Below are 26,253 nucleotides of genomic sequence, written 5' to 3'. Positions count from 1 at the left end.
AAGGATAAGCGGAAGCGAATGGATGGATGGATGGATGGACAAATAGTGACACGCACAGTACTGCGAGTAATACGGCCACTCCCAAGCTGTAACACAGAGGTGGTATTGACTGCAGGAGCAGGCCCTCCTTGTGAGTGTAAAGCATTGTCACAGCAGCTTGTATTAATATGCTAGTGAGGAAGAATTAAGACAAGCTGTTACAACGTGGAGCTGGGCTTGAAGTGTCCTCAGGTGTTGTATAATTGACTTAATGTGGAAGGAAAAATCACAGAGCACTCCCCGCAGAAGCGAAGGCCACAAGGACCGGTAAGCTGTGGAAAACTATATTTCCCATGAGCTCGACTGTAGCCTGCCGCATCGAGCAGCTGCGTGGCATCGTCAATAAGTCTCAGTCTGCTGGGTACTACCCAGCTGTAAATTGTTGACAGTTTTACAAGCAAACACATCAATGAGCAGTCAAGCAACAGACAGCAGCGCTGAAGGCCCTTCCTCGATGACCCCGTGCTTATGAAAATGAAATTATGTTTATATAGAGCTGTCTGTCTCCAAAAAAGTGAAACTTCACTCATTTAAATAATTAATTATCAAATGTGTTCTTTTTTCTTTTTTTTTTGGAAGAAAGCCGCTTTGAGTCAGAGGAAGAAGATACATTAAAGAGTCGCCGTTAAGAGAGGATACATTTCATTACTTTAATTTGTCCTTCCTTTGACATTGCCTGATGCTAATGAGGGTTATTTTCTGTGGTGTCACTCCAGCTGGAATCTAAATGCAGAGGGGTATTTAAATCTTCTCCTGACACAAAGCCAATGCAGTGCTGTCCCTCGGGCCTCCGCACATTTCGCAACAGTGTAGAGAACAGGATCAGTCGGGCCGTAGTGGAGCTTAACCATTAATGCACAGGCCTCTGACGAGAAAGGTCACCTGGGAATTCTCCGTTCCATCAGATGAGAGCAGAAGTCACTGAACAAATATAATGCACCCTATAGTGGTGTTGGCCTGTTCTCCCTTTGTGCTCCTATGACAGTGTAAATTACAGCTTGGCTGCCTGTTGCACATACAAAGACACCGGACCCATTTATTTTTCCTCTAAACGAACCTTTCACTCCGTCTCACTTAGCTGTCGCACACTTGCACATCCTCCTGTTGTCAGCGCTCCTGACACCAGCCGCCGAGAACATTGCGGTCACAGGAGAGGCAGGGTGATCACTCATCGCACCAGCTGAGGTTATCAGCGTGAGGTTTTGACTCAGTGGAAAGGGAACGCCACTTGCAGAAAGACCTACATTTAAGGTGGACGTACAGAAAGACACACACGCAAGGCTGGCATCGGGTCACTTAAGGTTCGCGTTTTAGTGGCTTTTTTATGGAGTCTAAAGGGAGATGACTTTGGCTGGGTTGTGGCCGAGTCAATACTTTAACCTCTAGCTAGAAGCTAAGGAAGGTTCTGGGATTTTACTGCCAAATCTGTCCAGACAGGTAATAAAGTGCGTTTTACAAGCAGCCTTTAATTGAATGAAGAAGGCAAAGGTAGCGCCCTCCAGGTAGCCATGAATCAAAATTAATTCATTTATGACAAATGGAGTCTGTCTGGCATTTTCATATGAACTTTGCTCTGTAGATGTGTGACCGTCTGGGACGAGAATAGTCGTGTGAATGCCTTAAGCCGAGCTCATTGTGTAGTTTGATGAGATTTTATATAAACCATAACGGATACGCGGAGTCTAGGCCGCTTCACTGTCATTTAGCTGTCATTTAGCTGTCATTCAATTAAAGTTGCACTTGTCCTGCCAATACTTTAATTACACCCTCAATAATTGTTTTCCCACTTTTGAAAGACAGAGAATATTTAGGCTAATATTTTTTCATGTAAGTGTAGTGCAGGAAGTTAGACATCGATTAAAAAATAGCGCATACACACACGCACGCGTGCACGCATACAAACACATGCCACGAATGCATGCAACTTGGTATCCTTAGGCAAATACAATTGACTTTGACTTGGATTAGATTTTATAATACCACCCGCATAATACATCTGGAGCATCCGAAACCTCTTTGTCTTGGTTGATGTCACCAGCAGTGAGCTGATGATGTGGGCAGATGGGGACTGTAGGCCTGCATGCATATGCACAAGCTTCACAAATTGCTTCTCAATAGCATTACAGTTGAATCTCTCTTCCCTCACTCCCACTCTGCTTTTTCCTGCACTGTTCTCTCTCCACTTTTCTTGGTTTCTTCACATCCCTAAAGTGCATGCGTTCCCACTCATGTCATTGTGCTTAAGCTGTGTCAAGTGGAAGAATATGTGTGCGTGTTGGTGCGTGCAGCTTTGAGCACATGTGCGCATTTTTAGGAGGGCTTCGGCTAAAAAACAACTTTCAACACAGATGGTGAAAAGCGATGCAGCTATAAATTAGAAGTTACAGGAGAGGCACACAGAGAAGAAGGTGGTAAAAAGTGAACGTCGAGTAGGCGTAGGAAGTCAGAGGAGCCAGGAAAAATGTTTGGCGCTAAAGACTATAACCATTTTGAGCTTTGATGACGATGACTATTGGAAAAAAATAAAAGAAAATGTGAGGGAAAAAATTAAAAGGGCTGTACCGGTGGCAGCGACTGTGTACAACCATGCAGTAACCAGGCACAGCAGCTCCGTCACGCTTTGCATTTCTCCACGTTATATAAACATATCTGTAGTAATGCACACAGCATTGGAAGACTTTGAAGGATGGTGGCTCTTTTAAGCCTCACCACAGCCAAAGAAGGCCCTGATAAAAATATAAGGAATGGATTAACCAGTGTTTACTGCTGTGATGTAAACATAACATTAACCAACTGCAAGAGCTAAATATTCAGTGGGATCACAGGGTGAATACATTAAGGGGAACTGGACACGAGATTACAAGATTCATTTAAATGAAAAGCTTCTCAGTGGTGCATATGAGAAAGTAAACACAAGGACAAGAAGAATTTTCTATTTTAGTGACCTCTGTGGATCATTGACTAATAAGGATTTTGAATCTTTGCCTTGAACCTCTATAACCAGATAGTCACCAGCTACTCTATTAAGTATACCTGTTCAATGGCTTATTAATGCAAATTAATGTCATTTTAGACATGTAAACATCAAGATAACCTGCTGAAGATCAAACTGAGCATCAGAATGGGCAAGAAAGGTGATTCAAGTGACTTTGAGTGTGGCATGGTTTTTGATGGCAAATGGACTGGTCTGATTATTTCAGAAACTTCTGATCTTCTGGGATTTTTCCCCCACAACCATTTCTAGGTTTTACAGAGAATGGTCCTAAGAAGAGAAACTATCGAGTGAGCAGCAGTTCAGAAAGGCCAAACTGCTTCAAGCTGGTAGGAAGGCAACAGTAAGCCAACTAACAACCAGTGTATACACAACACATTGAACCTTGAAGCAGATGGACTATGGCAGGAGAAAACCAAACTGGGTGCTTCTCCTATCAGCTAAAACCTAGCTGATAGCTATCGGCTCCCCAGGCCAGGGAGACAATAGTCAGTGGATTCCCAGATATAATTTGTTTATGATAAATGAACTTATGTCATACATAATAACATAGACTAATGTGGTAATCTTAGACATACAGCTCTAACTATGAGAACCAGCCACATGCCGTTCAAACCTTTTGTTTTGGCGGGCCAAAAAAAGAAAAGGATAGTTTACTTAAAGGGAGGGTGGCCTTAAACTGAGAGGAGCTAAAAGAACAGGATAGGCTGAGCAGGAGGGCTCATATAGGATAAATAAAACCTGGCAATCGTGTAAAACTCCAACAATGAGATTCTTCTACAGCTGGAAATGGACATAATAGGTCTCCTTTAACAAGTTCGCAGCCTGAGTAATAAGGAAAATGTGGGAAAAAATGGAGACACCAGGGGAAAAGTGTATCAAACAATTCAATAAACTGTTTATTGTGAGCCCTGACCCTTCTTAGAACAAATAGCATAGGGTATATAGAGGCAATTTAATGCCCTTCAACCTAGAATAATGGTAGTCATGGTTGACTTAGTTTAAAGCTCAGACACTCATTACAGGGATGGACACTAGTCCACCTCCAGAGTATCAACAGCCACCACGAGGACTTAAATCAATACGTTCAAGGGCACCAGTGGGACTGGTGAATAATAGGTTGCTTGTAACGGTGTGAAGGAGCCATAACATCCTCAAGCTTAGGAGCCAAGAGAAGCTCATTTGGTTTGACCAGGCGTCTGTCCGTACGTAACAGTCATTTATCCCAAAATGACACCCAGGAGGGGAAAAGTGTGAAGAGTATTTAAAAGAGAGGAGAGTGGTCAAGTCTGAGGAAGGCGTGATGGTTAATCTGACCTGAGGAGCATCAGGTAAAGAGGTAAATTAATGAGAAAATGAAATAATTAAAGAAATGATTAAATGATAAATTGCAGTCCAAGCAGGCAGATGAGTTAACCTCCTTTTAAGTAGTGTTTTTGTTTTTTCAGGCATCCTTCAACAAACAACTGTAATCCATTATTAATGTGCGTTTGATGCGAGGCAGACGCACACTTACAAACACAAGTCTGCCTTCTCAAAGAGAGCGTCTTTGAGACTTACATATGAAAACCATTCATTTCAATCTGACCAGTTAATTCAGTCTTTCTGAGGCTGAGCTGGGGGAGAAATTATAGCAGACACACTGATAGATTACGTGATAGATCAGACCGTGCAGACAGGATAAAGTCCTTATCAAAGACAGAAGAAATGGATGTAAGCTGAATGTCAACTTTATCACTCGTCCAATCAAAATTAGAAGTAGATAATATTCATTAACCCCTCGGTGAGATCACAACAACAAGGAGAAAGAAGAAATGTTATAAATCAGTGTGTGGAGTTAAAATACAAATATATAATTTATTGATAGCACACTGTTTCCTACAGGGTAGTGTGGGCTTTAACAAAATGATAATCCAAAGAACAATGTGCAGCCAAAAGTGTAACGAATTATATATACAGAAAGATTCAGCTGTTATTCTGACAGTTTATTACAGGCATATTTACCACACAGAAGTTAAGCTGTCAGTCTATTCTGTGAGCATCTGTCCATGAGCAGGCTGCTGCTTATTTATCACCGACACTTGTGAGTATTTACTAGTAGCATACAGTAGATAAGAAAACCATTTGTATTATTGAGTTATTGTATTATTTTGCCAAAGGATAAATACATACATACAGATTCCTTCTGTTGTATTTAACACTACCTCATAAGATTTGGGGATTCTAGTGGAGCTTTAGAGCTATTTGTCTTGGGCATCCTCATGGGGACACACATGTGAGTGCTCTTTTGACATAATACACATTACTACGCAGGTGTCACACTGTTGGATTAATCTATAGATGTTGGTAATGTGTCAAAAAAATGCAGCGATGCACCGGTCGGCAACCACGAGGCTGAAAAATGAAAAAAGGGCCATGCAATGAAATGTGCTATATAAATAAAACTGCCATTGCCAAGGGCCAAAAGCTGCAGTTCTTTTAATGGGCATTTGAGGCTGGTTTCAAAAATATTAACTCTTTACCCTTTGCAAGTCTAGGAGCAAGCTTTGAAGTTCTTTTATATAAGGAGTGGCTTCTGCCACATTTCAGGCCTGCTTATAGAACAAAATGACCGGGTGTGCATCAGAAGTTAATGAGGGTGGTCTCTGCCTATCCAGCTACCCTTGGAAAAACCCAGATGCTAAGAACATGATTTCTCATAAAAGCAGATCATATACTAAAATTAAGATTATCCATGATATGAGATGTCCAGATCTTTGCCTCAGGGATACACGTATTATGTGTATTGGTAACAGTTGATGTAAATATAAGTTTGTTGACAAGTAAACTCCACAGTCTAACTTTAAATGATATTTTATATAACAGCTATATGGCAGACTGAGAACTTTATTTCATTCCCTTATAAATATTTAAACATTCTATCATAGCTGCAGCTCATTTTACACCCCTACTGCCCAGATTTTGTTGGATTTTATGGTTGATTCATCCGTTCACTGTCAGAGGTGCTAATAGGGTGATGGTGGCATTATAGGTGACACCAGGCATGTGCCACGTGATGCTTTGTTGGTCAAACTCCAGCTCAGATTGTCACTGTGCTTACCCTTCATCTAAGACAGACGTAGGCGGCTGTCCTCTTGCTGTGAAACAGGCTCTGTCATGGCACAACAGTGTTGCAGCTGAGCCACTGAGAGCATATATGGACAGAAAACCGGCACAAGTCCCTGTAGCCTACAGCGGATGCAAGAGACACTCTAACCACAGGTGCTCGCCACCTGTCACAACTTCACTGGTTACTTTACACATCCCAGTGATTGCAGCACATGGGGCTCCAGGTTTCACTGTGAATTGGGATTTACATTATGCTGTCTGGTATGGTTTTGCACAGTTATCATCACCGCATGCTAACATAAAGGGATGGAAAGCATTGACACCTGAGAAGCAAGAGTCCAGGGTCCAGGTACCAAAACCCTGAAAACACTTCTTTTAAACCAAGTGCTGTTGATATAAAATGACACGACTTTGGGGCAGAAAATTAATTCAGAAAGGATTTTTCCAAAAAAGGAACGATTAGGAGATATTTGACATTTCCAGAAGAGCTGCTTTGTTTTTTGAATCAAATACCAATATGCACCCACCAACCGGCTCACATTGTTGTCTGCAAGAAGGATAGAACTGTCAATAATCTTCCGTCCGTCCTATTTGAAGTGGCGTTCTTTCGCGAGCAAATACCTATTGAGCCTCGCCAGACTGCCTGGCTTTACAATAATGTGATGAAACATGCCAAAACAGCAGGTCATTCTTTGAGCACTCTGCAGCATTTCCAGCATCCAGCTCTGTGCTCACTGTGTTAAATGTCACCTCATCAACTGCATTATTTACCTGGAACTGCAATCATTTTTCATTATATCCACATCTCGTCTGCTGAATGTTTTTTAGACTCTTCCCACTCAAATTATTTTGTGCAACTGAGCAAAAGGCGAAATATTTATTTTGTGTGCCTTCGTATGCATGCGCTGTTTACTGACATCTAGCCTTTTGTCTTGAGACGCCAGCTGCAAACATTGGAAATTATCTGAGCTCCGAATTGAGCCAGAAGGTAGATAGAAGCAAATTGAAATGCTCAGTATTACAATATACCTGGAGGTAAATACCATTTCTGCTGTTACGCACAGATTCTGCCTCAGAGGGGACAGACTGTGAAGACATCTGAGTGACATCTAAGGATTACCCCGCAGCTCAGTGGATATAAAGAGGGCAGAGCCCAGGCTCAAGTACAAGAAGCAGGGACATTGAAGTGGCAATTAGGCTATGAGCTTTTCACCTAGAGCTTCTAAGGCACTGGCCTCTCCACCTCAGTCAGTACATAAAGATGAGGTATGGCAGCTTTGCTGACTGGATGCTGCTCCAGTTCCGCCTGTCCAATGAGCAATTTCTTCTCTCCCCCCCCCCGAGGATTGGTCCCTTTCTGCCTGGCTTACCTCACTTCATGTGCACCAGATCTCCTACGTGCATTTTATCCCTCAATGCTGCTAGCCATACACTCTATGCAAAAGAGACTGCGCTTTGATATTTCCTGCAAGTTCTCGTTAGCCGTCCACATTTAACCTCCTACACGAAGCGCTTTGTTGTCCTGAAAGGGTTTTTTATTGCAGGCTCATTTACAACATCACCGTCACCACTCACACCAGTATGTAGTGCCATTTATTTTCTCTTTTATGTACATATAAAAAGCGATCGCCACTGAAATCTCAAGCAAACAAGCGACTTTCAAGTTCAAGAGTGCTCTGACTTCTAAAAGCTTCTGATCAAAGGGTTCAATGGCTCGTTTAGCTCACTTGTCAGTTTTTACTGAGTGGTGCCATTTTCCACCAGCCTTCATTTAAAAAGGGTCCTTTCTTTCGTTACTTGGTTACATATGGTAAAGATTGCATTTTATGTTTGCTGCCCTCGTTTAACTTCAAGTGGAAACCTTATTTCAGCTCCGGCATACAAGTTTTATCTTCCACCTCGCTAATGTATCACCTGCTCGAGGATTTCAGGCTAAAAGTTTTGTAGTGTTCACGGGGAAAGATAAATTGAATTTCCTGAGTGCTGTGATAGCTGCGTGTTGTTCGGGCTTCTCTTACTCTAATGATGCTTCTTTTTCCTCCACAGCCGTGGCGCTGAAGATTTGCATATCTTCATAATACTGCAGAAGCAGTGCATTTCCTTCTCGTCATCCCTCAGCCTGCATGCTATAGCTGTCTATAGTGTTTCCCAAAAAAGGAGCACATATCCCATGAAGTGGAAAGCAGAAGTCAGCTGTCCATTACTGAGAGCAGTAGCATGGCCTCTTTGGACTGCGTTTTAGTTGGAAGCTTTTTACTCCCTTAGCTCTCATGACTGACACAGCTCATAAAGCACACACCCTCCGACCTTCAGAGAGAATACAGGACCCTACATCAGCTGCTGGCTTTCACAGATCCACCTGAGTCTCCAACCTCTTCCACAGTTCAAAATAGCCATCAGAGAGCCACTTAGCTCTGCAGCTACCACAAGCCGTAGCTGGACACTAGTTCAGCTCTCCTTATTTAAGATCTATCACTCCCTTCGCTGATGTCATAGCATCTAATGGACTCTGCTTTATTGACTTCTCTGTGAATATACAGTAGCAGAGTACATGGCATCTATTTTCAAACCGCTATGAATAGAGATAATCATCATTCAGGATATGGGTGCGTTTCACTGACCCTCTCATGCTCAGAGGGGCATGTTTGCTCTTCTTTACCATTAGTAGCCCGTCTGTTGATAAAGACAGATGGATGGATAAAGACTATTATGCTGATTATATCTACTGTATCTGTACAATCAGTGCATGTTCAGTCGAGCTGGATTGTGCCTTTTTTTCCAGTCTGGGTCAGTCTCTGTAATCAGGAGATAAACTCAGGTAGTGTCTAATGTTTGAGATGTTTAGGATTCTTATCTTGCAGGCGATACAGGTGTAAAAGCAGGTTTCCATCAGCCACACAGAGCAAAGTTCAGTTCCCGCTGGCGCCGGTTAAGACACGTATTCTTTCTGTCGCTATAGTCTGAAAATCCACAGAAACATCTGCAAGCAGCTCACGACACAGAGCTGCTGAAGGAGTTGCGTGGTTGAGGCTTTTTGTGCGTTTATTGTTTTCTCAGTTTACAGCTGATCTAAGAGTGGTAAGAACTTGACAAGAAATGCAAAAAACATTATTATTGCTACATAATGAAATTAAATGTGGCGCTGTGTGAAATAGGTTCATTGTGTTAAAAGTCAAGGATGCCGACATTTTGTTTAGAAAGCACTGAATGTAAGCCAAATCTTGTTTCTAGGAAAGCTCCACAGAGTACACAAATCATTAGCTGGTCACAATGGTGCAGGGACATATTTAAAAGTGGATCGACAGACACACCGGTAAACAAGCATTTAAACTGTAATAAATGATATAATTTACTGGCTCCTGTTGAGAGTCTAAGGTGGCTAACACAAACCAGCTATTGGCAGGTAAAAAGAAGGACCTGGCAACACTATTCCTCATTTTAGGTTGTTTGCTTAGCTGAAATGAGGACAGTCAGCAGGAACATTGATAAAGGAAAAATAAAAGGACGACATTACTTGTTATTTATTTATTTATTTTTATAAGGGATGCACAGTCTGTGTTGCCTATATTTCCCCATCCAGGGTTCAAGGTTTTTTTTTTCTAATGCGCAAACTAAATGATTCTTTTGCACCCCAAAATAAAATGTTATAAGACAAAATAACCATCCTTTGTCCCACAAAGACTCCGTGTGTGGCAATGCTTGTGTGGTTGAGTTTGCTCTCTCTTTTCTGAAGTGGCCTCGGGTGTCTCAGTGACTTGAAAACAGCGGTTCAGGTTGAGGGAAAGCGCGAATAAAATGGAGATCCCATTCAGACTTTCCCTATGAAATATCACCTGCCACTATTACTCCTTTCTAGTCACGTCAGTTCCCCGAGGAGATGGCAAGGTGGACAATAAGGCAAAAGATGTGACAGAGAAGGGAGATGAAAAGTAAGGATGCAGTGATGGTAAATTATGGGCTGATGCCAAGGTTTAAAATACTTTTTGGCTCTTTGTTTTGGCTCTTTTATGTCAGGGTCACAAAGACATCTTTGTTATAAAGAAGTAATTCGACTGTTTTGAAGTCGTTTAACTCTTCTGTGAAAGGAGTTGATGTGTGGAGTGCTGAAGGATGGACCCAAATGCAGGACGTGGGATGTAAATAACAATAAAAAACCTTTTATTGAAGCCAAAGGTGCACAAGTTCACAGAGGAAGGCATAACAGACACTTTAACAGCAGACAAAGAGAAGACGGGACTATTGCCACATTCCAGATACCTCGGAACTCACTCCTGGGCCGGTGCGTTCCAGAAAAGCGTGTCGTCTCCCAGGATTGAAGCTGTGATTTTTTTTTTGCTTGTTAGGCAAATGTGTAAAGCACTACACTACAAAAAAACTACCTGCTATACCACCATGCAGAAAGGCAAGTTTAAATTGCCTTTGAAAAGCCATCGCCACGTCCAAAGGTCTCAGTGAGAGAGCTTTCCAGTGTTGCAAAATCTCTGTCTAGTTTTGAGCCTGATCACATGACCTCAGAGACCTCCTGGCGATGCATGGATGTAAAGTTCTTGTGCTTGTCCACGCAAAACTCTAAAAGAAAAAAAAAGTCTGGAGTTGATGGAGAGTCTCTGCAGCTGAATTAGCAGCGCTGTGTCATGCGAGTACCTAGAAGGCAACCCGCAGATGCTCCAAGGACGTTTTGTTAAGATGAGTAAACAACGAATTACAATAATCCAGACGTGACGAGATAGAGGGATGAATAACAATCTCCAACTCAGAGCGTGACACAAACAGGGACCAGATATCACAGTGCAACGATAAAACTAATCAAGCAAGAAACAAGGCTGAAAATTGCTAGAATAGTAATGAAATCAGAGTATAGTGAAATCAGAGGATAACTTTAATCCAAAACGTCAAACTCTAATACAATGCCTAAGATTTTAATCGCCTAAATCAACGAAAAGCTACCATGACATCTTCATCCCACTGTCTTTAATCGTTAGGCCGGCACAAAAATTAATGCAACACCACTGCCATTACTTAATGCCATCGCATTTGCCTGTAGGCCTACGGCCAGTACCGGCCCCACGTCTGGCTGGTATATTGGTGTATCCTTAATGGAAAGGGCAGTTATGACAAGCAAAGGAAGGAAAGAAGACAGCAGCTGGGAGGAAGGCAAACCCAGTAACTGAAAGCCAAAGCCTGCCTGTTTGTCATTGTTTATCACTTGTGGGTGTGAAAATGTATCCTGACATCCATTTATCGCTGTATGTTTTAGAATCAGTTAGAAAGAAATCCTGAATTTGAATACATAGCCATCTTTCCTGCAGCGCAGATAAGAAAAGCTCAGTGAGGCCGTCTGTCCTCGTGCTGCAAAGTGAAGCCCATCCAGTTGTTTTAAATGTGAGAGAATGTGGAATTGAAAACTCAAGAGTGCTGATGTGTGAATCTATTCTGACTCAGCCACACACTGAGACACATGTGAGCAGCAATAGATGATGTTTTTTTATGACTCTCTTCCAGAGCCACCTCTCTCGCTGGGCATCTACCGATACCCATAAATCATGAGCTCTCTTGTATTGTCAGCCTCTCCTCTCCTTCTCCTCTCTCCCCCTCCTCCCTCCACTTTCAGACTGTCACTTAACAAGCTGTGACACAGTGACAGTGATGTGTGTGCATCTGAGTGATGCCTGGCTCCACTCCTTATTGGAAAGGTATTGAAACGCTCCGGCATGAAAGGGCTGGTGATGAGATTGTATTTCTTAGGTTTTTATGAGAATGTAAAAAAAAAAAAAGAAAAAAAGGGAGCTCTGCTCGGCTATTCAATTAAACGTGGTGAGAGAAATCCCTGCTTTCTTTTGGGTTGCACCCTTTGACAACATGATGTACAATGTCCTCCATGTTTCTATTTTACACATGTTGAAGAAAATATCTGTGTGTGTACCAAAAACCATCACTCACATTTAAAAAAAAATCTCTTTCCACCCTCCTGTATGTGTGTGTGTTTGTGCACAGGCTCAGTGTCCCTCAGTGTGTTCCTGGTCTCCCTTGCAGTGACAGTGTGTGCTGTTTGGCTGGTGGCTCTTTGTGGCGTCTGTGGTTGGTGTCAGCGCAAGCTGGTGAGTTTACACACACACACACACACACACACACACACACACACACACACACACACACACACACACACACACTGTAGCTTCCAGTCACATTTGTTGCCACCCCATTATCCTTCAGTAATCAGAGAGCCTTAAATAAACAGTGTGGGTTTGCTACAAAAAAAAGACATTTCAGAGCATCATCAAAAAAGTACAATGTGTGCAGCTATTAAGAAAGTCTGTGCAAATATTTTGTGCAGTTGAGAAATTTCGAACGCAACAATTTATGTGGACGGATTAATTGTGGACTGACAATTCAAATACAGCATTGCAAGTAGTAGTCTTGTTATTAACAGCTAGCGCTACTTGACTGTTATTGTTGACTTTACTTCTAGCAAGTTGAATTTTCTTGTTAATTACTTATTATTATCATTAATTGTCTAATTACAATATTCCTGTGAGGTTAGCAAGATAGCGAATCAAGCATAAGTTCCCTGATTTAGAAGTGACAGGAAACACAAATCCAACTTTTCCAGTACACGCACTAGTATTCAGCCCTTGCTGGTCATAAGCCTGGATAAATGGGAGGATTGCATCTGGCATTGAAATCTGTGCCAAGGTATATATGTGGATTGATTTACTGTGGGAAATAACAGAGGAAATGAAAGTTGTAAATGCAAATTTTACATTACTAACTGGAACTGGAACTTTTTTTAAATTCAACAAACATTTCTAACTTGTTTTGATGGTAGAAATATATGCTGCTGAAGCTATAATTTTACTGTTCACCTCACAGGAATATAGTAATTAGCTTAACAACAAATTTGAGTTGCCAAAACTCTTGGAAACAAGTTTTGAAAACTCATTTTGCCTCATTATTTTGAGTTTTCTTAGCACTAACCAAAACGGGATTATTAATAATGATTTTACAGTGTTTTGTATTAACTGCTAATCATTAATTAGTGTGTAAGTAGTTGAATCACTGTATCTGGATTAGAATTAATTTTATCTAACTTTTTAAACAGCTATTCATCGATTCTTCTAGAAGTTTATCAGAAGAGGATGACAGGATCATAAGATGGTTTCTAACTGAACAATAAAAAATAAGACATTCATATATTTGCAGTGAATGGACTTTGAACTGACTCTTTGTTGTCCTGTGAATAATACAGCTTTTTAAAAACTCAAACAATTATGCAATAGAAAGTACTCTGTAAAAGGTTTAGAAAGAAACTATGTATCCAATGGGACCAACTTAAAGACTTTTGCAAAATGACAAGGCCCTTTCTCAGTCTAAGGAGTCCCTGTAAAAAGCAGCATTATAGTGATTTCCAAATGGGTTATGAGATTCATAGAAACATTATCATGTGTTTGCCACAAAAATACATTTAACTCAACAATTGAGTGGAACTAAACAGCTTTGAGAAGAATGGGTATAAGCTAACAAAAAGGATCACAATAAAGAAAACATAAAGGAACAGATAAATGATTTAGGAATGACCATAGCTAGCTTAAACTGTGGCTATTAGTTAAGGCATTAGCTAACAGTACAGCTAAAACAATGAAACTGTGAGCTAAAACTAATGGATAAACCATTCAGATAGTTTGCTAAATATTATGATCACTTGTTAATGGAGTATTAGTTGTATTTATAGTTAAATGGCTAAGACAGTTCGCTTAAAATCCGATCAATATTGTCGCTAAAAGCAAACAGCTGAAAGTAATCCACATCCACTTTAACATGAATTCTAATGAGGTGCTGTTGATGAAAGGGTTGTTGAGTCCATCTGACAGCCTGTATGAGTACATTAGATGAAATAGGCTGATAAACACTGTAGTAGGGTACTAATTAACCTCCTAAATATGACCATCTCAGCATTTCTAAAGAGTGCTGATACAGCGTCAGCACCAGTCCACTCGATGGGAAGAACCAGATCAAAAAGACTGACCTCTGACAGGGGGCATGTCATCGTGATTATGTGGTATGAAATGTGATTGATTAAAGGGAGGCAACCACTCTTTAGACAGACCGAGCGGTATGGGCTGGTGGCACTTTGGCTGACTGATTCTTTTTTTAATTTTTTTATATTCACATGCCTCTAAAGTTAATTGGTTTCAGGTTCATTCTGTGCTTGTACAACCGAGGAACACGGGTCACCTATTTCACATTTATTGTTGGCTCCAACTCCTATTTATTTGAGCTCACCATCACGCTGCTGTTAAACTTACTGGTCCACAGATGGCAGAATTTGGCACTGCAACAGGCTCCACACACCACATGTCTCACTACATAATATCATTTGTATCGCCAGCAAGGTGACTGTATCTAGATTACTTCTTGATGCCATTACAACATATAGGGAGGAAATGATCTGTGCTGAAATGCAACAGAGGTACAACACAGGCTTTCTATTGTTTGCTTCAGTGGAACATCACATTATATTTGATATTCCACTTTAAAGTAAATGGAGCAGTGAATGACTCCCAGTTTTCTGCTGTGGATGGAGGTAGTTCTGCTGCCACTACCTTGGAAAGTCCCTTAGGTCCTCTCCAGAGCACTGCTGTAAATGGATCTTATTTCCATCCTGTGATAGTGCTGTGCAGCAGCCACAGAGGAGCAGGGGGCTGGGATAGGGGGCCGATCTTTAGGCCTTATGACCCTGCGTGGGCAACTGTCCTCACACCACAGTTATTATAGTTGTTTTTTTTATAGTTTTTATTTGCATTTGTTTTCAGGAGCTTATTTCTAGCACTATGTTGGATATGTTATCATCTATAAAACAGAAAGCTTTTTTCTTCTTCTTGCAAATGTCATGCTTTCTAACAATAGCAAGAATAAAGAAGAAGGCAGCCAATATCACTGATTTATTTTAATTGGACCTGGCTTTGATTTAATTAAAAAATGGGGTAATTTTACATTACAATCAGGCTTTTAAGCTAATATTTGATTTGTGAAAAGAAGGCTAAGAGGAATACACTCACCTCCCCTTTTTTAGGTTTACCTGTTCACATCCTTGTTAATGCCAGTGGCATGGCAGCAACTCAGTGCATTTATACATTTAGACAAGGTCAAGATGGGCTGGTCTGAGTATTTCAGAAAATGCTGACCTGCTGGGATTTTCCCACACCAACATCTCTACAGAGAAAATGTTCAGTGAGCGGCAGATCTCTGGGCAAAAATACCTTGTCGATGACAGAGGTCAGAGGAAAATGGCCTGACTGCTCCAAGCTGAAAGGAAGCTAACAGGAACTCAACTCTCTTGTTATAAAGGTTTGCAGAAGAGCATCTCTGAAATCATAGCACGTCAAGTCATGAAGCAGATTGGCTACAGCCACAGCAGACCACACTGGGCACCAATGACTACAATTCATACAGGTGCAAAAAAACAAAATAAAATATTGAATATTGAAAAGAAAAATGTCCTGATATGATGAGTCTTAATTGGTCCTTTAACATTCAGATGGTAGGGTCAGAATTAGGCAAAAACAGCATGAAAGCATGGATCCATCCTGCCTTATAGAAACTGTGCAGGCTGGTCATTGTCTAATGGTGTGCAATATATTTTCATGGCTCACTCTGGGTCCCTGAGTGGAAACTACCTGAGTACTGTTGCTGACCATGCCAAGACCGTGTACCCATCTTTTTAAAATAACACACCATGTCACAAGGCTCAGATAATCTCAAGCTAGTTTCCTGAACATAGCAGTACTCTAATGGCCTGCAGTCACCAGATCTCAAACCAGTAAAGCACCTTTGAGGACTGTTTCCAGCCCCTTGTTTAATCTATGCAATGAAGAATTAAGATAGTTCTGAAGGAAAACAAATGAGTACCTAATCGTGTCTGGTAAGCCTACATCTTCAACCAAATTCAAGATCTCAGTCATTACATTAAACCCTCCATTATGTTTTGTCATAATGCCAATAAATATGGAGCCAAATCCAGGATTCAGGGACAAGAAACAACTGAACAGTATATTTGGACAGGAAAGTTGCCTCCTTAAAGCTTGGAGCTTGGAGGGGAGAGTATGGGGTGGAAAATGGGCAGGCAGATTAGAAACTGGAAAGCATTTTTCCCTCAGCAGGAGGAAACCAGCATGAGAGCGCAGGTGAACCGAGTTTGAAGGAGTGGTCCAGAAACTTTCCACAGGGCAAGGAAATTCAGAGACGTGTTTCCAGCTGTCTTCGAACCAGGCAACTCACCAGAGAAACAGAACAGAAAGCAAGGTTAGGAATTTCATGGAGAACGGAACCGTGAGAAACCACTACAAACCCTGATTACCACCAACGAAGAGGCAACAATTCCGCTTGAGCCGGTCTTTAATACTGCATCTTTGATGAGCTGATGAGAAACATGTGCACAAGCTCCAGAAAACTAGAAAAACCAGCCTACTGCTCCACCTGAGAGGTGCCAGGAAACCAGGTCTGACATGAGGGTATTTGGCAAGAGGGAAATAGGTATTATAATTCTGTGCCATTAATTTATGAAGGCTAAAAAAAACTTCCCAGGCTCATATAAACAACAAGTCTAAATTGACAAACCTAAAAAACTGTGCCTCAGGCACAGGATGACCATCTCATTGAAGATACCAATTTGCGTACTTATGTTTTTTTCTTATCTGTGCATCTTACACTGTTTACATCAGAGCGTGTGCTTTTGTGCGTGTGTGTGCTGTGGCGGGGGGTTATACAGAGTGGCATTAAGATGTTAATTAAGGCCTTTGTAATCTTTGGACCACTTATTTTGAGAAAAATGTCAGCCGCCCACTGGTGTGAAAGCACATTAAACGCAGACGGTTGATGTACAAAATAATTAAGTGTGACTGAGATGAATGGCGGTCATTTGCATTGATGAGAAACTTGTTATTGGTAAAACAGCGCACTTTGACGAAGCACAAAAACTGCTAATCTTGTTCAAAATCATTTTCCCACGTTAATCTTATCGTCTTCAAAATGCCTATTTTGTATATGGGGCTAACAATAATGAAGGCTTGGCAGCTATATAATCTGTTCTTCTAACATAAATTGCACTAGAAAAGGTTTCCGCATCCACACTTAGCTGGAGCTCTTTATCTCTGTTATTTTCCGTGGCAGCGACGTATTGCCTGAAAGCATGAGTAGAGTGCACATACAGTATAATTTGCTTTATCACAGTAACTTCCAACTAAACCCTGTTATTTTAAATACCTGCAATATATGGTATGATACAAAATCACACAGGCTTTTGTTTTTTTTATTCACATGATACTGTCATTAGGAAAAAAGCTCTCAGCATTCGATCATTTGATGCTCATTTTATCTAAAGCCACCACGGGCCAGTCTATGTCTAAAACTCTAATTTTTGATATTTCTGAGTGTACTCTTTGACAGTGTCAGCTTTCATAAAAACAAATGTTTGCCTGAAGCTTCACGTGTCAGTTGCGAGTGGGCCCATGCCACTTTCGCTTATGATTCATAGGTTAATAGACAAGACATTTTGGGCGAGTGTTGCTTTCGGTGTTTTAGAGCTGGCAACCAGTGCAGTGGGTTTTTATTTAAAAAGTCCTCATGTGCAGTCATCCTGAAGCCTCCTTCTTGCTTAGCTCTCTGTTATTTAAGCCCCCTGGAAGTATTACAAATTGAATGCTTCTCCTTAGGCTTCCTGTTTGCTCATGGCTGTTTATAAACTCGCTGGCATCAATTAATATTTTTTTAATATTTGCTTTTTTTAGTCAAGTAATTATTCTGTGCTCTTCCATCCTGACAACTAAAGGAAGTACAGACGATAATGCAGTGATGAGCTCGTGCGTTGAGAAGCTGAGGACTGTCAGCGGGGGCTTGTGTTGTAGGTGTTGGGAGAGATTTTGAGATATCAGAGGTGATGCAGCTAACATCTGTTTGGGCAGCAGTGGCTGTTTGGCATTCAGAAACTCTCCGCCTGCTCCTGTGAGCCCTGTGCTGTTTGATCCATGACATAGTTGTGAGTGAGGTTGAGATTGGACCTGACCACAGTCGCAGCCTGATTCAGTCCCTGTTGGGCTTGTATCAACAACATTCGGCACTTTGCTTGCATTAAGTGGATGTCAGGAGTTCACAGTCGTTAATGGGATGATAGTAATTACATTCATCAGAGGAGGGGGGAGATGTGAAAATTGATAATTGCTAAATTTCAAAAGGAGAATTGTCACAATCATCGGGAAAATTACAGTAACTGCACAGTATGTAAACGTTTGGATTCTTGACCTGTCACGTTCAATGACGGAAAGCGGTGTCGGTTCTTTCTGTGCCTTATCTTTCCGCCATTACATACTTCTTCATGTCAGAAAATACTACAGGTACACATACGTATATAAAAATGTTTTGACAAATGCTAAAAACTCAGTGATCACTTGATGATTTAGCAGCAGACGACCATTTTAATAGTGCACTCCTCTCTAATTATGGTGTGATGTGGGTAATATTGAGCGAGCATGTAGACTCTTGCTGCCTGCTAATTCACAGCAAACAAACACAGCTGGGTGTTGGAAGGCAGTGCACTGCCAGCAGAGACAGAGAAAGTGGTAGTTTCACTCAGTCTCCTCTCATGTGTTCCTTCAAGAAAACCCTCAGCTTTACCCTGGGCAGTCCAGCATCAAGCCTTTGTTCACTCGTCTGCGCTCACTTATCTGATGGAGCAAATACAGAAAACAAAGAGAATCGGCAAGTTAATAAGTAGTAGTTAATAATTCAGAATAGCCTGTACAGTCTTAATTCGCTCTGTTTTAGACAAAAATAAGACAAAAGAAGACGTAGCTTACTGAACAACAAGAAACAGCAAGTCTTACAAATTAGATGAGAAAACTCAGTTTTGGGTAAGGTGGCTAATTAAAAGGAGTACGGTAGAGTCAACATCAAGTCAACGCTCTCTTACAAAACAAGAAGTATTGATCAGATTATATCAATGACAAAAGTAAATACATGTGTCTATGTTTGTGTGTGTGTGGGCTGAATTAGTTTGTTGGTCATGTAGCTCAGACACTGTCTCTCTGGAGACAGCTGGCAAGTTACACTATATTGCCAAAAGTATTCACTCAGCCAATCAAATTATTGAATTCAGGTGTGCCAATCCCTTCCATGGATACAGGTCTATGAAATCAAGAACCTAGGCGTTAGACTGCTTCTACAAACATTTGTGAAAGAATAGGTCACTCTAAAATCACAAAGTGGGGTCAGCAGATGCAGAGGTGCATAGAGGTCGCCAACTTTCTGCAGAGTCAATCGCTACAGACCTCCAAAGTTCACGTGGCTATTAGATTAGCTGAAGGACAGTGTGTAGACTGTGTATTCTTCATGGAATGGGTTTTCCATGGCCAAGCAGCTGCATCTAAGTCTTACATCACTAAGCGAAATGCACAGCATCGGATGCAGTGGTGTAAAGGACGTTACCACTGGACTCACTGGCAAGCAGTGGAGATGTGTTTTCTGGAGTGACGAATCACACTTCTCCGTCTGGCAGTCAGATGGAGTAATCTGATTTTGGTGGTTTCCAGGGCAACGGTACTTGTCTGACTGCATTGTGCCAAAGTTTGGTGGAGCGGGGATTATAGTGTTGTGGTTGTTTTTCAGGAGTTGGGCTCAGCCCCTTAGTTCCAGTGAAAGGAACTCTTAATGCTTCAGCATACCAAGACATTTCACGCTCCCAACTTTGTGGGAACAGTTTGGAGATGGTCTCTTCCTGTTTCAACATAAGTGCACACCCATGCACAAGGCAAAATCAAACCTTTTTTGCAAGTCTGGAGTGGAAGAACTTGACTGGCCTGCACAGAGTCCTGACCTCAACCTGCCAGAACACCTTTGGGATGAATTACAGCAGACTGCAAGCCAGGGTTATCCAACATCAGCGTCTGATCCCACAAATTAGCTTCTGGAAGAGAGGTGAAAATTCACATAAACACTCTCCTAAACCTTGTGGAAAGCCTTCACAGAAGAGTTGAATTGGTTAAAGCTGCAAACCCATATTTATTTAACCATTATTTATACGGGTATTCTGATTTAGACTCAATATCTCATTTACAAATGACCTGTTTCAGATGGCATAGTAAAATTACACCAGTAAAAAAAGCAACAATAAAAAAGCTTAAATTGTCTAATGTTTACATGGCCATATCACTACATTGAACCCTGAATATTGTATCATATAAAAACTTCTTCTTCTCCAAAAAAGGGCATCCAGCGAGTTTTCAAGACATGATGAAGCATGAAAGACTACATGTCTAGAATGAATGGTTAGCCAATAGTTGACATATTTGCTGGTTTTCCTTAATAAATTTCCCCAAATTTAATAAGAGACAGCTCAAAAACTAAAAAGCTTGAAAGCCTTAGGGCTATAGATAAGAGTTACTTGGAACATTTTTGAAATTTTAATAAGCTTGCTTATCCTTGCTAACCCCACCCAGAGAGGAAACCACAGCAAATACTTACGATCGACAAATGAATAACAGCATCAGAAAAGGGAGCCAATGGCAGTGATTCTATTAAACCTGTTGTAAAGCTTTTAAATTCCAATTTTGCAATATTTAATGCAACAGAAATGAATCATCCACATGAAGGTTATAAAAAGGGCAGCTCTTCATCAGGAATGAAAAACAAACTGAGGCATTCAGTATTGAGATGCAGTATTTTGCTAATGTCACCTGACCTGACTCAATTCATTTTTTCCACTCACTCAAATTTAAACACATTATTTTGGCCTGATTTAAAGAACTCGCTGTCTTCTTATCCTTAGAGTGGCTTGCTTTAGTCCTTGATAAAAAAGACCTCCAAACATGGCTTCAACAAAATTATATTTTATTTGCACAATTGAGGGGACAAACTGCCAGGCGCTTGCATAATCTGCAGCAACATAAAGTGGCACAATAAAACTTAAAAGCACAATGCATCCAAAAAACTCAGGATTTAGGGCCCGCTGTCACTCTTGAACTCTTTTGCAGGCATTTAAATGATATATATTGCAAAATGACGTTTCCATCAGTAAAGTTTATGAACACATTACTAAAACTAATTGAGACAGCTGAGAGAAGCCAGAGCTGATAAAGAACAAGACATTGCCTATTTATTCAACCAAAAGTATTATTTTGCTTTCAATGCTGATTATGTAATATTTGAAAATGTTTGCTAATTGCCTAATTACTCTTTTTTTTGGAGAGCCTTGGGTTCTTAGTTCCACTACGTCCTGCTCTACAGCCCTTCTATATTCCAATAATTTAATTTGTAACCTGCTCTGCTGCAGTTTGATTGTTAAAACGTATTAGTGGATTTTTTTTTTCTCTAAGTGGAGCCTCAGTGCAATTTGGGTATCTTTTATAATTGCTTCATCATAAGAGTTGGAACTATTATGAAGTAATGGCACAGAGCCAGACGCCACCCAATACTATGATCGTTGTAAACTCCCTGCCATTAAAGAAGAAGACAAAAAACACTTTTTTTTTCAGCCGCCATTTGAAATATTGACTTCATTTTCTTCATTATTTCTCGTCTCATGTCTGTGCCGTTGTATTCATCACTATTTTTGTAGCCTCCACACCTCCCATGAAGGCAGAAGCAGAGTGTTTGCCATCCATTCTTGTGAATGAGCCGAAGGAAGAGTGAAGAGGAGATGGATTTGAAGCTGTGCGTGTGTGTGTGCACGTGCACGGAAAGACAGATGTGTGTTTGTCACTCAGTGCCCACTGCAGAGTGTTCGACTCTTTCCTTGTTTTCACATCCAACCCGCTCGGGACTATCTGTCACTCATTGCTTCACTCAGTTCACTATTTGCACCTGTCCCCCCTCCTCCCATCTCTTTGTCTCTCACGCTGTTCTGCACCGCCTTTGTTTTCTCTCCTTTCTGGTAGCATCTTCTGTTTCTTTTCTTTTTTTTTTTCAAATTTGATTTCTATTTTCAGCCCTCAGCCCTCTTTCTGTACTGGACTCTCACTCATCATCTGTGTCTTCCCACCTTCCTGAAAATTTCACGATAGCGTTGAATGATGCATGAGTTTCCTTTGATAGTTTGTCCTCGCTTCACAGAAATACAGACAGTTCTGCCTTCCCAGAAATGATTGTTCAAGAATACTGTGTTTGCCTATGTGCAAGTATTTGTATAGGGAATGGTGTAAGAAATCATAATCGCTGGTTTTAGGTCTCTGGCCAGCATGTCATATCAAAAATGTGCTTTAAAAGTTCATGAATAGGCTGAGGACATGTGCTCAGTGCAGCTCTGTGTCTATAATAACAGCTACATACACCTCTTGTATGCAGCTGTTCAGCGAGTCATCCTGTCAGATCAGTCTTTATTTATTTGGGGACCTTTCCAATTTAGGTTAGCGCTGATTATACAATAGGCGAGTGGCTTTGTTTCACTGTGTGCAATGGATATTATCAGTAGAGCTGTGTGGGCTTTATCATTTTTTCTCAGCAGTGTTAATGTCAACACTGGCTTTGAAACTAGTTCAACAGGATCCAAAGCCACAGTGTCAGTTTGCCTGCTGGGATTCAGTATATAGATTCTGACACATTTGCATTTCCATATAGATTCGCTTTGTCTGAGCATCGATCATGTAGAAGTGAGTCAGTCCAGAGGCAGTCAGAATATGTGGTTGATTTTTCCTTTGTGTTTTCTCTACATGTTATTAAGATCAAAATTATGATTAGTTTTGTTATTAAAGCAAATGTGATTTCAAAATGACGTGGAAAAATACACTCACCAACCACTTTTAGATCTAGATTTGATCTACCATGGTAGTACTGGGTACAGGACCCCCTTTTGCTTTCAGAAATGCCTTATTTCTTCATGGCATAGAGTTAACAGGTGCTGGAAACATTCCTATGTTGACATGATAACATCACATAGATTTGGGGAATGCATACCCATGATGATAATCTTCCTTTACTGATTGGATTGTGATCTGGTGACTATGGATTGATTTGAGTACAGTGTACACACCGTCACGTTCAAGAAACCAGTTTGAGAAGATCTGAGCTCTTTGGCATAGTGTGCCGTCTTCAGGAGATGGGCCCACTGTGGTCATAAAGGGATGGACATGGTCAGTAGCATTACTCAGGTAGGTTACGGCATTCAAAAGATGCTCAGTTTGTACTAATGGATCCAAAGTTTTGCCAAGAAAATCTCTTCCAAACCAACAGACCACCACCAGCTTGAAATGTTGTTACAAGGCTGGACTGATCCGTGCTAACCCTGCCATCTGAACTGTTGCAGCACAAATGGAAACTCGCAAGACCAGACAACAATTTTCCGATCTTCTAGTGTTTTTGTAGTTGTTGGTGCCCAGTGTGGTCTACTGCTGCTGTAGCCAACCTGCTTCAAGGTTCAATGTGCTATCATTTCAGAGATGCTCTTCTGCAAACCTTTGTAACAAGTGATTATTTGAGCTATGGTTGCCTTCCTATCAGCTCGAAGCAGTTTGGCCATTCTCCTCTGACCTCTGATGTCAACAAGACATTTTTGTTAGGATGCCTGGGTCGTTCACCCAGTGTTTTTGAGTTTATTATATTATTTATCATTTCTATTCTTTGGTTTCTTTGTTAGAGTTCTGTCTTATGGTTTATGTCTCTGTGTAATCCTTGCTGTCTCGCCTGTCTGCTATATCCCCGTGTCCAGTCAGTGTCTGTGTCTGCCCTGGTCCCACGTCTCTGTTCCCTCTGTTGTAGTGCCTGCCTGTGAGTCTGTCTGTAATTTCGCGTCTCTGTGTTATGTTTCCTGTTTTACTTTGAAAGTCTGTGTCATGTAAATGCGTCTGGTTTTGCTTCCTTTGTCTCGTTAGGCCTGATTTGCCCCAGCTGTGTTTCCCTCCTGTTACCCATTCCCTGATTGCTCCCTCTGTGTATTTAAGCCCTGTGTTTCTCTGTGTCGTGATCTACTGTTTACGATGCTGTGTGTTCTGTCTGCTTGCCTGAGTTTATTTGGAGTCTCAGTTTTGTTACCTTTTTGAGTTCACCTTTTGCCTCTGAGCTTCTGCACTTTGGGTCCACCATTCCTGCCTGCTCACATCCCTCACATAACAATTTTCACCCAGAGATCTGCTGCTCACTGACTATTTTCTCTGTTTTGGGAGATTATCTGTAAACCCTGGAGATGGCTGTCTGGGAAAATCTCAGTAGATAAATGCTCAGACCAGCCCATCTGAAACCAAGAACTATGTCACATTCGAAGTCACTTCAATCACCTTTCTTCCTCATTCTAATGCTTAGTGTGATCTTCAGCAGGACGTCGACTTTACTTGCCTAAATGCACCGTGTTGCTGCTTTGTAATTAGCTGGGCTACCAGATTCTGGCTTTTCATGGCTACTAGAGCGAAATGCAACAAGGAGATAGGAGAATCCTATCCATCCTATCCTCAATGTGTATCAGAGCATCACTTTCAGAGTTGCATTCACTGTATTTTGTGGGATAGGGACTTTTCAGACTGATCTCCCCCCTTATTCCACTTCCAGCAAAGTGTCAATAGAGCTTACCTTCAGTATGACATATGTGTTAAGCACCTTTAATTGAAATGAGCTTTTCCAGAAGAATGCCCACAGCCGACCTTACTTTTTGGTTACTGCAGGTAATGTGCTAGCTATTTGAAATAAGGCTTTTGCAGGACTTTCAAGAGGCTTCTCTGCAACACCCAGCAGATTACCTTCAACAGGCAATTGCTATGTAAATTTTTAGGGTGGTGCGAATGATAGTCATAGTCAGGAATGGTTCTTCACTGCAGATTTGATTTGACTTTGATTAGTGTAATCAGTAGACCAAGAAGTAAAGGACCAATGGCACGGTGTTCCTGAGATAACAGGAGACGCATTCGCACTTGAAATTAGTACAGCAAAACCACAGCTTCAAAGGACAAATCTAAGCTAACCTTTTGTTTCTCTGCTTTCTGTCATCCCCTCCCTCCGCTTGGCTCAAGGGGGAGACGCATAAGCCAGGAGTGGAAACAACAGACACTCCAGTCTCATAGTCATAGTCAGAAATGGCTCTTCACTGCAGATATGATTTGACTTTGATTAGTGTAATCAGGAGACCGTGAGGTAAAGGACTGATGACACAGTGTTCCTGAGATAACAGGAGAGGCATTTACATTTCATTTTAGGACTGAAAAAAACACGGCTTCAAAAGGAGAAATCTAAGCTAACCTTTGGTTTTTATTATTTTTCTGTCATCCCCCTGCTCTTGGCTCAAGGGGAAGAGGAATAAGCCAGGAGTGGAAACAGCAGACACTCCAGACTCGGCACGTGGGCGAGGGGAGAAGAAAGCCATCAAGTAAGTGCCTGGTAACTGGTATGGGTAGAAAAATCTGGTGATAATGAAGTCCATTTGGTTCAGCTTCAAGTCCCTCGATGTACACTACACAAAAAAAGAAAGAGAGCCCACGTTGTTCTATCCTGAAGAGGGCAATCTCTACAAGAGCATGTTCAGGAGGCATTAAATGAAAGGTTAGTGATTTAATCAGTAAAGATTAAATCTGCATTATCTTACCTGTGAAGCTTTTGGCTGGACGAGTCTGCTCCTGCACTTATCTTATTGGATGTAAGACAGGTCTCCTTTAAGTGCCGCACATCTGCATCGCTTAAGACGGTTCAGGGTCAAGTAAAACAAGCGGGGACTCGAGCATTCACAGTGAAATGCTCAGGAGGATGTGTTTTTTCTAACATTTCTTGCAGGGCTCAAACTAGTATTAAGGTATTTTCTGTTCTTGATAAAACAAGGCCATAGGTCAGTACCAGAAAATGTCAGAATCATAATTCAGAGTATTCCACTTTATTCCACAAAATGCCTCTGTTAACCTGCTCATCACTTCTTTTCTCCTGTAGCCTGATTTCGCTCCAGCTTATTTTTCCGTGTGTGCGCCGTGTTTTTATTTTCCGTTTGAACGGTTTTGAGCACTAAAGACGAGCTTCTGTGAATGTATTCTGACTTGGGTTGTTTTAAACTCTTAATTTCTTGCATTTTCTCTCTCACTGGCTCCAGCAGCATCGCTGTGCTCTGTTGATCATTTCAGCTTTGAACTCCTTCTCTTTGTGTATCGCCTTTCTCTCCCGCT

The 26,253-nt window shown here is 41.2% G+C and overlaps 1 protein-coding gene across 3 annotated transcripts in view; it reads left to right on the top strand.

Moving 5' to 3' along the window:
* Positions 1-26,253, top strand: part of syt7a (synaptotagmin VIIa) — a 107,369-nt gene that overhangs the window by 28,320 nt on the left and 52,796 nt on the right. For all 3 annotated transcript variants that reach the window (XM_004553000.5, XM_004553001.5, XM_004553002.5), the window contains exons 2-3: positions 12,134-12,237; positions 25,393-25,472. In XM_004553000.5, coding sequence (XP_004553057.1) covers positions 12,134-12,237; positions 25,393-25,472 — 184 coding nt within the window. The remainder of the gene's footprint in view (positions 1-12,133; positions 12,238-25,392; positions 25,473-26,253) is intronic.

This window comes from Maylandia zebra, linkage group LG7 (assembly GCF_041146795.1).
Source record: "Maylandia zebra isolate NMK-2024a linkage group LG7, Mzebra_GT3a, whole genome shotgun sequence".
Classification (NCBI taxonomy): domain Eukaryota; kingdom Metazoa; phylum Chordata; class Actinopteri; order Cichliformes; family Cichlidae; genus Maylandia; species Maylandia zebra.
Note: the sequence above shows the minus strand (reverse complement) of the source record. Positions and strands in the feature narration are given on the sequence as shown.